At 39.9% G+C, this 12,569-nt stretch overlaps 1 protein-coding gene across 1 annotated transcript in view; it reads right to left on the bottom strand.

The window, feature by feature from the left end:
* Positions 1–2,902: 2,902 nt before the first annotated feature.
* Positions 2,903–12,569, bottom strand: part of cacna1bb (calcium channel, voltage-dependent, N type, alpha 1B subunit, b) — a 162,206-nt gene continuing 152,539 nt past the window's right edge. The window contains exons 48-51 of the mRNA XM_029444891.1: positions 12,395–12,433; positions 9,749–10,010; positions 4,759–4,982; positions 2,903–3,839 (exon numbers count right to left, since the gene is read on the bottom strand). Coding sequence (XP_029300751.1) covers positions 3,276–3,839; positions 4,759–4,982; positions 9,749–10,010; positions 12,395–12,433 — 1,089 coding nt within the window. The 3' untranslated portion in view covers positions 2,903–3,275. The remainder of the gene's footprint in view (positions 3,840–4,758; positions 4,983–9,748; positions 10,011–12,394; positions 12,434–12,569) is intronic.

The following is a 12,569-nucleotide window of genomic DNA, read 5'->3' as shown; positions in this document are numbered from 1 at the left end:
TTTGCACATGCACATTTTCATTTCAGAACATGCAAACAGGACATGTCCAGAGGGGGCAGTCATAGTACAACTGTAAGAGGAAAACTTGGCACCCTGTTCATGTCGGGCTCGTTGGAAGTCTGGAAATGTTGGGTCTTTTTTAAAAATCTGCCGTAGTGATCTTTGCTCCAATATGGCAACTTACAGCAATTGTTTAAAGACAACAAGCAATCTATTACATCACCTTTACAAAGACCAGAGCCATGCCTACACTTAGACCTTATTGCTTTAAAGTCTAAAATATCTCCTTTTAGATGATCCATCAAATAGATTGCACAAATATGAGACAATGGGAAGTAAAATTAAAACACAAAGAAATACTTGGATCCAATTATGTTTGCAAATAATTTACATGTTCATAAACTTGCCTAGAATCAATACAAGAGCACCAAGAGATATACAGTAGACATCTAGAAGTCTGTTATTTTGATGTAATCTGTATTTTGAGTCAAAATACACATACTGACAGATAATCCTCTTTTGGGTAACATTTGAATTATTCTAATAGCCCTGCCTCACATTCAAATTCCCTAACTCACAATGATGACAAATTATTTAAAAAGAAAAATCCTCTATCTGCACTAAAATATATTAACTTGTTCTTTGGCCAATGAACCTAATTTTATTTAAATCTGAGGGTTTTCTGTCAATCAACTACATTAAACTATCATTTGTTTTAAATGTTAAGTTTTGTGATATTCTACATTGTTCTTATTTTTAACAAATACATATATATATATTTTTTTAAACTGTGCCACAGAGTTCCATTGTTCCAGAAACAAATAAAAACCCTCAATGGGCCACACTGCTGCACTGTGTGACGTGTTCCTTCATTACCGTGAACACACACACTGTAGTTTATTTAGCTCAATCCCGTACACACCGTCCTCCTTTCCACAAATAATCACTGGAGCATCAAATTAACGGCTAATAAAATCCCCCCGACATATTCATGCTTTAGGCCTACACTACAGTGCCCAGCTGTTTGGGGAAATGACTGAGAATATTTGAAAATGAAACTATACATTTGTGAGCAGTTTTTAAAGATTTATGTCTTCAGTAGGAAATAATGTGTTTGAGGCTGAGTGGCACATACAGAGCAGGAACGTGTTATTTTATTACCAACTGTGGTTTATTATCAATGCACACACTTTGGAGCTTCCATAAATACTCGCTAGAGCACCAAAAGAGTATGAATCGGCAGCTGAAAATGCCACTATTTTCTCCTGTTTAAGTAACATTTGCTAAAAGCTATAGTGCCCAGCTGTTTTTGGAAATTACTGAGCCTTTTCATAGATAAAACTACATATTTGTGACTCATTTTTAAAGCGTTAGGGCAAAAATATAAAATATTGCCTGCATTTACCTTTACGTAGATATGTCAAGCCAAGTGGGCAATAGTGAAGCCAACGTGTTGCAGATAAGGATAAAATTAAGCAAAATATAACCTCTGGTGTGGGGTCTCAGTCAGCTCTTAAGAACACGCTGCTGGTCTTTTAGGCTCATATAGAGCTCTAGTAATGACTGTTCCTGACAGAATACCAACAGCTTTATCAATCATATTCATCTGGTTTTCCAAGCAAGTTTAAATACCACTAAAACTATTTAAAAACACAACCTGACCCAAGTCTGGAAAGGACACAGTTTTATATTTTGGGTGGTTCTATGTGGGTAGGCTTCATGCAGTCAACTTGCCAACCTCAAAAAATGCCCTGTGATTCACATATATCAGCTTTGATACCATTTGTGCCTCAGTGTGTGTGTGTTAACTGTACATCATATAATACATATACAATTTACAACTCTTCATACATAAATGTAAAATTTGGTCGCAGTCACACAAAAGCCTGAACCTGGAGATTCCAGAGGGTAAAGCTACAGGGCAGATGAAGTGTCGTCTTGTTGCATAGCCCTATTTAAAGTCAACAGTCAGCAGCAACAACACAACTCTTTATTGTACCTGTGAATACACAAACAGGTAACCTCTCCTACAAACCCTCACACAATACTGCACTCAGGGGAACGAGAGAAGAAAGGGAAGGCATAGAATTTGGGTAAATATGGCAGAGATGATATACACTGTATGCTTGAGGAGAAGTGTTTCTGAATATGAGAAATGTGTTGATTAGAAATAAATAAATAAAAATGGCACTTTTCTGCATTCAGAGACCATTTCTACCAACTGTCTGGCAGTATATTTGAAGGAGAAAGGCAAATGCTTACCACACACCCTTAAGCAAAAGTACAGACACTATTTTTTGACAAGTTCAAGACCCCGGCATGCACTACATTGCTTACTTTGGATCTGTAAATCGGACTTACCTACCACAAGATTCAGTACAAAACATGTTTTTATGCATTCGGTCCATTATACCAGATTCAAACTTTGTTCTCTACACTTTTTCTCAGTTGTGTACACACTCACTTCTACTGTATATTCAAGTCCATCTGACCAGGCTGCATCCTAATACATCTTGGAAAATGAGGCACTTAGTATTCAGCCACTTAACATCAGAAAAGACTTATCTAGTCACTATGTGCACTCAAAGTTTTTACATCTGGTACAATTTACAAAAACGTAATTATGAAAACTGGGCTCTAATTCTAAATCTAACCCATCCCATTGTTTAGTTTTTGTCACATTACTCACTGTGTCAGAAGTTTAAGACCGACATAAAATAGTTCCGTTCTGGTAAGAATTTGGTGATAACTCCAAGTAACAGCTAATGAAAAAAAGAAAGTTTGGTGGAAGCATCAATATGATCAAGTTGAAACTCTTCTCTCACCTACATGGCAACCAAAAACCACATGAAACATACAAAAATAAAAACAGTGTCGTGAGCAGCCATATTAATACCAGGTATGAGGCATCAGATCAGTCTGAAACACACTTTAGAGTTTCACTCAAAGAATGAGGAGGTTTTGGCTTTTGTCTTCTGCTCCATCACTGATTTTACTGGCCAAGGCAAAATACTTAAGGGTCTTCACAGGTGCTATAGTTTCAGTGCAAGTAAAGGGGGTAGAAAAAGTCATCAGTGTCTTTTTTTCCTTAAAAGTGTGTTGTATAAAAAAGGAGAGTAACACTTCAAAGCTGGAATGATTTCTGATCCCCTTTTACAACACTTTCCACTGGGTTTTTCCTTATCTCTCCTTCTGGATTAATCCGCTGGCTTCCTCTCAGCCCATTGGACCTGACATGAGCGCTGTACAACACTGATAATTCAGTTTCTGCCATGTTAGCACCAGTCCTCTTCCTCCCTCTCCCTGAGACTTCCTCGGCTCCCAGAAGCAGACGCAGAGTTGACCCCGAGGGTGAAGTGGTACCCGTTAGGCACCACCCCTGCCCGACCCTGCGTGGTGGCCGCTGTGACGGGTGCAGCAGCAGTTCCGTGTGAAGCTGAGGCTGTGGTGGAAGGGAAGGCCGCGGTTCTGGCAGAGTGTCCCCCTCCGTGGTTGCTCACAGAGTCATGAAAGTACTCTTCAAGGTGTGCCTGTTGATTGGCGTCCTGCGGCTGCCGGTTTAAATTAGAGTCCGAACCGATGCGTGTGACGGGTATCGGAGACTCGTCATGGCCCCAGTGTAAGCGTTCGTGCTCTGAAAGGCCACGGCTGAAGCGAGTCTGGTGCCCCGTCGTTGCGGTGCTGGCACTAGACTGGTGAGGCGAGGAGTTGGCGGTCTTGTAGGCCACGGCGGGACGAGGGGTGAGGGGCGTCTGTGGGAGCTGCCTGCGACCACGGCCCGGGGTGCTTGAACCGGAGGGGAGCGTTACAGCACCAGCTTTGACCAGAGTGCTACCATGCTGAGGAAACAAATAATATACAAGACAATGTTTCAGCACGTCAATTGGAAAAAGTAAATCTGTCAAGTACGAAAAAATGAAAATGCTTATTAGATAGATTAGATAGTGTGGATCTGCTCTACTAATACTTTGTTTGAGCTTTTTGAGGGAACTTTAACTGTCATCACAATGTTGTAGGAGAAGAGTGACATTTTTGTTGTTGTTGGTTTTTGGCTCCCACACACTGAAAATCTTGTTTTTTCTGTCCTCAGATAGTTTCATTCTCACCTTGCTGCAGTGATGTAGAAGTGTAAACAAGGGTGAGTCAGTACACTATGACATCACAGTTGGGTTACAGGTGCAACAGAGCACATTTCTGACCACACCCATCATCACTGCTGTTTCAGAGGAGCAACAGGCTTAAAGCTTTCACTCACAGAGGGTGGTGTTACATCCCGAACAGGCACTGCCCTAGTAGTATAGATTACTGTATTTTCAAAAGTATATATACAAATTTTCAAAGCAAAGACAGTCAATAGAATATGGGATATGTACTGTATATGAAAAGACAACGTATAAAGAAGTAGAATAAAACTATACAGTAACATAAAACACAAACAAATTGTTCTGTATGTGAAGAGACCTTGTGACTAATGAGGCCAGTAAAGAACGCTTTTTGGCTGTTCAATCTTCTTGGTTCAGAATCATTGTGATGCTGTATCGGCCTAAGACTGGAGGGGCACTGAATAAAAAGGGCAACAATTCCTACACTGTTGACCCACATTGATGGATTTGAACACCCTAAAATGTAAGTTGAAAGTAAGCACTCAAACCCTAATAGTCACTTTTTGTTTTAAATCCAACGTGCTGGAGTACAGAACCAGTGTGTGCACCACAAACTATCTGTTAATCACTGAGCCACAAGTGGCAGGTAACTCACCTGTTTGAGCAAACAAGCGTCCTGTCCCTCTCCGGGAGACGTGGATCGACTGGGACCGGCTGACTTGGTGTGACACTGCTCCCTGCTGCCGTACCACTCACAGGAGTAGTAGCGCTGCTTTTCTCCTGCTGAGGAGTGGTGCCTCCTCTCATGAGGCCGGCTGCGGTCCCGCTCCCTCGCTCGTTCTCTGGATAAACCTTCAGCTGAAGGGTCGGTGAATGAATCTGCAGGATGGCACCATCAAAGGAAATGAGATAATGCAGGTAGAAAATACAGTATGCAGTTTAGCTGTCACTTGTATCATCTCATCATCTACAACAGTATAGTATGGCCATTGTAGGTAAAACATAATAGTTACAGTGCCAGGGGAGGTAACATTAAAAAAACCAAAAAAACGTACATTTACACAATTTTTGTAAATGTTACGACCTTGGAGAACGTCCTTTTTTCATGTAAATTTACAACTTTAATATGATATTTTACTCAAAATATTGCCTCTCCCTGCTCTGTAATTAGTATATTTGACTTACAATTGCCCTAACATGGCATTGTAGATCATCTAATTAAAGCTATCCTGTGGAGTTTTTGAACAATAGTAGCCATATGAAGCAATGTTTTTATAAATAGGTCCCCATTTTGTCTGACACAGGTGTCATGGTACACTTTCCTGCAGTCAGTTTCAAACTATTGCATTGATTGTCATTTGGCGGCCAAAGAAAGTAAGTGACAAAGAACTGTAGCAATGCACCATCAAATGCAGTAACGAAGAAAGGTAGGAAATATGGAGGTAAATAATGCATAATAAATGATAAAAAGGAAGACCCTTTTTAGTTTCATCTTTCATTCATTCAAATAAGATTTTTTGAAAAAGTGACAGCCCTAACTGTTTAAAAGGCATAAAAGGTCAAATCATAATTGAGTTATGTTGCAAGACAAATGGTTCGGTTTGATACACTCATTACACTTTAACAAAGTTTAAAGCCAAAATTGTTTAGGATTTCATCATCTGTCATATTCTCACTGCGGAAAGATAAAAATATTCTGAAGTTTTTGTTTGTAGTACAATTAGACAATCCTGGTTAACATTGGTGACACATATTGTATATGTTACTTGTAACTATTCGTCTCAGTGCCTACCACTGGGGGATGTCAGAGAGACAAATGTTCAAAGTTTACACATAAGGGCTTCAAGTGAAAATCAACTATGTCTGTAGAAAAACCTTAGTTATGATTCCTCAGGCAATAACTGTGTTTTCAATGTATAGCTTTTCATATAGAGGATAAGCACGAAACATTAATAGACTCCATCAAGCTAAAGAATGTAAACTTCACTGAAAACATGTGGCCCATTTTTAGTTTCACGATACGTATCGTGTTTTTGAACTGTGAAATAATATTCCACGATATTTCATTACACCTAATTAAAGGCAAATGGCTCATCTATATATATGTGTGTGTGTATGTGCGTGCGTGCGTGCGTAATTGCGTGCGTGTGTGTGTGTGTGTGTGTCTATCTAGACCGTATGGTGTGTGGCATAAAGCAAAGCACTGTGGTGAAATGACTCTCTTCAGCGCTGGAATAACTCCAGTTTTTTAGATTAAAACCGCGATGACAGGAACACAGAAGCCTATTCATCATTGTGATGTGTCAGATCTGCCTCGAGAATGACAAGCTTTGAGGAGTGAAACTCTCCCTGCTGCTTCTCCCAGTTTAATAGATGTAGAGGGGGCTGCTGGATGTTCTTCTATCTCACCAAGAGGTACCCATAAATCCCTGTGCTGGACCTGTCCACTGTGGTCTTTTATCTCAGCAATAAAGCCCAGCTGCTGCCCTCCAGTGTTAACACAAAAACACCCTGCCACCAGCTCTCAGGCTGTAATCGCTCTAGCAGACGACCCCTGATGGCAAACAGGGTAGTGCATTTATGGACACTGTGCCATCTAAGACTCAAGAAGTGGCTCAAGAAAAGTTGTCCTAAAACCTCATAAAGATGGAAAATAATAAACAAACATGGACAGTGTGAAAAGGATCACATGAACTTACTGGTTTCTTGAAATAAAAGAGTTGCTGTTGCTGCATAGTTGACTTTGAATCTGACGTGTTGGAGAATCCTTGAATGCACCAACGTGGCTGCTTGTTTTGGATGATTTTGCCCAGAGCTGGTTTCACACAGAACACAGACAATCTGTACCGATGGTCTCAAAGCAACATCCTCTGGGATAGATAATAGCGTAGCACAAGGTTCTGTGCTGGGTATTTACACTACAATATTATCAGTTATAATATCAATTTCTATGCGGATGACACAGTCTTGTATGCATTTGGCATTTGAATCTTTTACAAACCTGAGAATTTGTCTGGACAGGCAAATTCTCACTCAAACGGCACGTGGAGCATGTAGCACAGAAACTAAATATATCATGTTTTTCTTCTGAATGAAACATGTTTCTGTCTTGAGGAAAGGAAAACGATTGTACAGTCAACCACCATGTTTGTGCTCAAATATGGAAATATGCTATGTTCTAAATGCTGCTCATTCTGCCTTAAAACAACTCAGCATAAATCATTGTGCTTTGCGTTTCATTACAGGATAACATTTATAGTAGTCATCACTCTGTACTAAAAGTAGCAAAAACAAGAGAACTACATTATATTCATTTGTATTTACTTGAAAGGCACCTAAGAATTAAATGTATTGTTATTATTTAAATATTATTATTACTTCTCTTCTCAAATTTAAAATTGCCCACCAACCAGATCTCAGGACTGTTTAACTTACCCCTTGTGTAATACTGAACTTAGAAAAACTGCCTTCCTGCTGGCCTTTTTTAATTAACATTTTAAATCAAATATATTTAGTGATGTCTGTGATGCTGTATGTGCTTTTGTTATGTCTGGCTATATCTTTTGTACGTTATGCAATATGTCAAATTCACATATCTTTAGTGTGTCTCAAAAACAAATGATCTAACTCGAGTATGAAGCAGTAGATTTATAATTTTACAGATGACCCCAAAGGTCACCTTGAATAGGAGACGTGACCTCCTTCATGGCAAACAGCCAATGGCTGCCACTGCACCCGGTTTGTGTGTCTAAAGTATTAAAAAGGTAATTTAGATGTACTGTGCAATGTATATGTGTGTATTTACTGTATGTGAATATTGTTTGTGTATTTGAAACAAGACAAAACCTTTTTCTTAATGTGGTACAGCTCGTTTTGTTTGGTAGAAAATGTAAATGTAACCTTTTTCAGTTGTGTTTTGCAGCTCTAAGTGTGTCTGTGGAGCTCAGTCTACATTTTATAAATGTAACTGTTAAGGTCAGAGGAACAAAGGGAACAACTTATAGAAAAAAAAGGAATTAAAATCCCCAGCTAAACAGATTTTCCTTTGAGAGCTCACAACTCTCTGCTAATCAGATAGAAAGCCTGACATGTACAATCCCTGGTTGAAGCGCAGCAGAAATCCCTTCACCTACATAACCCGATCATGGAACTTTAATCCTATAAAGAATTTCTGCAGCTTCGTTGAGACATCCAAGTAATCTACAAGGAAAGCATGGCCTGCCATCTCTGTCTCTCTATGAAAGCGATGCCAAGTTTCTATGCGGATATTTTCCATGCTGTACTATATGAATTAATACTGCTGCACTAGATGAATTAATCTCTCAACAACCTAAAATATGCCCCTTAATGGACTTTTTAAAAATATTTTGTTCATGATATTAAGCTCTATGTGAGGACATATTGTGTAGTAAAATGTAAAACCTTTTTATTTAATTTTTGTTGTTGTTGTTGGAGGATGTAACAAAGCATGTGAAGCGAGACTGTAACTTTTGCTTCCACTTCTGGTAATTACAGGAAAAGGGAATTTAATTGAATTTCCCTTTATTTCTTAAAAGCTGCAGTGTTTAGGATTTAGTGGCATCTAGCTGTGAGGTTGCAGATTGCACCCAACTGAATAACCCTCCGCTCACCCTTCCCTTTCAAAGCATGTCGAAGAACCACTGGTGGCCTTCATGTAACGTAAAAACAAGAAAGGTGCTCTCTAGAGTTTGGTTTGTTCAACTGTAGAAACATGGCGGTGCAACATGGCGGCTCTACGGAAGAGGACCCCCTCCCTATGTAGATATAAAGGGCTCATTTTAAACAAAAACACAATCATTTTTAGTTTCAGGTTATTATACACCAATGAAAACATAGTTGTGAGTATTATATTTAATTCTTCCATAGACTGGAAGTGGATGTAGTCACCATAACATCACCCATTGGTTTGTGGACTATGGTTTTGAAGCCTCGAATTTAGCATTTTGGACATCGCCATCTTGATTTTTTTGGATCCAGAAGTGATCATATTTAGATGAGAGGGTGGAGCTGGGGAGGGATATGCATTGCTACGCATCTATCCTGATTGACAGGTCTCCGTGGTAGCGACTTCTCAATCACAAGTTAGCCATGCCTGAAAGAACACAATGCAATTTTGTCCTAGATTGAGACCAAAAACTCATATGGGAAAATCTGGGTGCGGTAATAAAAAATAATAATTGACAAGTAGGTTAATTTTCTCATAGACTTCTATACAATCAGACTTCTTTCTACAACCACTACAGTCGCCCCATGCTGGTCATTAGCGAGAATACAAGTTAAAGGCACTTCCGCATTGTCTTACATTTTCAGACCCATGGGCTGCCGCTTGAATTTCTTCCAATAGATCCCCCCTAAATCCTACACAATGGTCCTTTAGTATAAAGTTAGTTTAAAGCTATCATCATCAGGCGACCTGAGCAAAAACATGAAAAAGCTCCTAAATGTACTTTCCCCTTACCCACTCAACAAACATATATACTATATTCATCCAGGTTCAACTTTTGTCTATCCTCTGTTAATGGGACCTTGGTTATATTGTTCTGTTTATTACCTACAGTATGATGATTGAAAGCCCCTCATTGTATTGATTCAAAATCTTTACTCAAATGTTTTTTTTGTCTCACCAACAGTGCTGGAGGGCTGCACTGATCCAGCTCTATCCAGAGACTTCTGCTTCTTGTCTTTATCCTTGTCCCTGCGTCTATGGCAGCGGTGGTGGTGGTGATGGTGGTGGGCTCTGTCCTGCCCCTGGACTTGCCCGGGCCCTATTGAGGACTGGGCCAACACGGGCCGTTCCAGATCATACTCCCTCAGCCCGACCTCCTGGTAGTGCTGCGGCGTCAGTGATGATGCTGAGCGCCTGATAGGACTGAGGTCCACAATCGGCTGAGAGGGGTAAGAGAAACATAGAGAGGCGTGAGGAGAATAGAGAGTGGAAGGACGGCTGTGGTGGTTTCACCCAAACCACTTGTACTGGATCACCAAATATCCACGACACACAAACGACACAACTAGTGGACGGAAATATTTTGTCTTAAGACCGATGTTCTACCCATTCTTCTCCAGGCACAGATGTAAGAAAGGTTTGAGAAGAATGCACAAAAATCTGTGACAGAACTTGAATACTTACGGTTATAGAGCTTACATCATGTGTAAGCTAGCAGGAGTTTCTGCTAGTGAACAAAGAAGAGGTGGGGCGTTCACAGTGGCCTTTGTGACATTTGTTGGGCTTTTTCAACACGCCACTTAGACTAACCTTAGAAAGAAGTGTAATCTTCTGTAAATAGCTAATACTTGCTAATCAACCTGATTAATATCAGAGGGAATGTTTACATTCTAGTTTCTCAGGCATCATAACATTAATTATTGGAATAATATTAAAAATTGAAACTCATTGGATGGAGGGGTTATATAAATGACACTAGTTAGGTCATCAGAATAATTGTTGCAATATAGTGTTTAACCACCAGAGGCAGCATTGAGTCTAATGAGGAAGTTTGTTGGTGTCAGTCAAGTGTTTTGGTAATGTTCAGTCATCTGACAAATCTTCACCCTGTAAGGAGTTTTACAAAAACGGAATTTTCAGTCACCTAAAAAGATGTTTGTGAAAGGACGAAAACACACCGAAAAACCTACGTGTACACGTGGACTAGGACTTAGTTTAAATGATACTAACTTGTAAGCAAACAGTTGTTTATTTACACATCAGGCATTTACAGAGCAACATTATCCTTCCTTTGAAGTCATGTGACCTGTAATCGCTCTATTTCAGCAATGTTTTTGGTCTCTTTAGCTGCTAAATGCGCTGCTATGTCCATCAGCTTGTTGCCAACTGTACCTTTCTGATGCTTGGTGCTGAGCAGGTAGCGTACAGTGGATATTTAGAGCCGTTTCCACTAAAAAATAGCGGCGTACTGCAGCCTGACAGCTAAACAATGAGCTGAAACTCACTACAGCATAACGTTCCGTAAAGCTGAGAAGAGCTGTTGATTCAGGTATTAATTCTGTCATTTGTGTTTATCTCCATGAGAAACCCCTCTCTCATCGTCCCGTAGTTTTAACATCATCATGCGATACATTGTTATTATGCAATTGAGATTAAAGTGGCTTTAAGTATTCAGTGGTGTGTTTCTTTAAGATATTAAATTCACCAATTTCTTTGCAGAGATTAATACTTTAAGTAATGCTTTGAGGACATTGACGCTCACCCCACCTCATTCTCATCCGACTGAGCTGTGCAGCTACCAGGTAACACACTGATGTGATAAGGAACTGGAACAGCAGCTGAGTTACCACCCCACCTGCTGGTGACTGCCTGGATCATGATTTTAGGTAATAGATTTTCAGGATTTTACTTTCCAAATATTTCAGGACTTTTCTATATTGCGTAGCTTCTAGTGCTAAAATGTATTCAGTCATGTTGTTATAAGGAACTTTGAATACCCACTAGATGACACACAATACATGTTCATGAATGGCTCTTTCACAGACAGATGTGGTGTAGACTTGCTGTTCCTCTTGTTCCTACCACATAGCCTTCCTGTAGCTACAGTCAGGGACAACAATATCACAACACTGCAGAAAATATCCAATATACCAAGTCATTTTCTTTAGTGTGCAGTCTTAAAATCTTACTTACATGTCATAATACGCTATTAAAAAGAGAGAAAACATCCCTATATTTATTTCAAACTACTGAAAGTGAGGGTCAGTGAAAGATTCAAGAGTTAGATCAAACTACGCTTTTGTGTGTGAATAATAACATTTTAAGACTGAACGTAACATCAAATGACAGATAAGGTTGGACATTTTTTTATGGTTTAGTTGAAAGAAAAGAGTTATTTCAAAGCAAGAAAGCAGCAGTACTGTCCCTGCCTTGCTCCACAATCACACACAGACTCACAATAAAACCACACACTACTACACTACTACATAATGAAACTCACATACAGTACACACAACCACATTTTAAGTGTAGTTAACGGCTGTACAGCAGTGCTCGACATACCCTGGATACACATACAAATACCTCTCCAGGGATCTGGGTATGTTTTGTGGACAATGTAAATATGTGTGTTGCATGTAATGCATCTTTCAGCAATCTCATGGAATGACCAGAGTATACTGTATATGTAGGAGGGTGTGAACTCTGCACTGAGATGAGGAGCGCATGGAGGCAAACACAGACATGAGAGAAGAAGAAGAAAAAGAGGGAGAGGACGAGAGAAGAAGAAGAGAAAGAGAGTGGTGGCACAACAGGTGGTACATACTGCCAGGTGGGTTCCAGGAACGTGGCGAGGGTGGCTCCGCTATCAGACAGCACACACAAGAGGGAGGTGGGCAAAACATTAGCAGTGGGCATCAAAATTAGGTGAAAGGGAAGACAGAAGAGCAGAGAAGAGGCTCAGGGAGGATAAGTCTGGCGATATTCTGCATTTTCTTATT

This window comes from Cottoperca gobio, chromosome 12 (genome assembly GCF_900634415.1).
Source record: "Cottoperca gobio chromosome 12, fCotGob3.1, whole genome shotgun sequence".
In the NCBI taxonomy this organism is placed as follows: Eukaryota; Metazoa; Chordata; class Actinopteri; order Perciformes; family Bovichtidae; genus Cottoperca; species Cottoperca gobio.
This window is presented reverse-complemented; position numbering and strand designations above follow the sequence as displayed.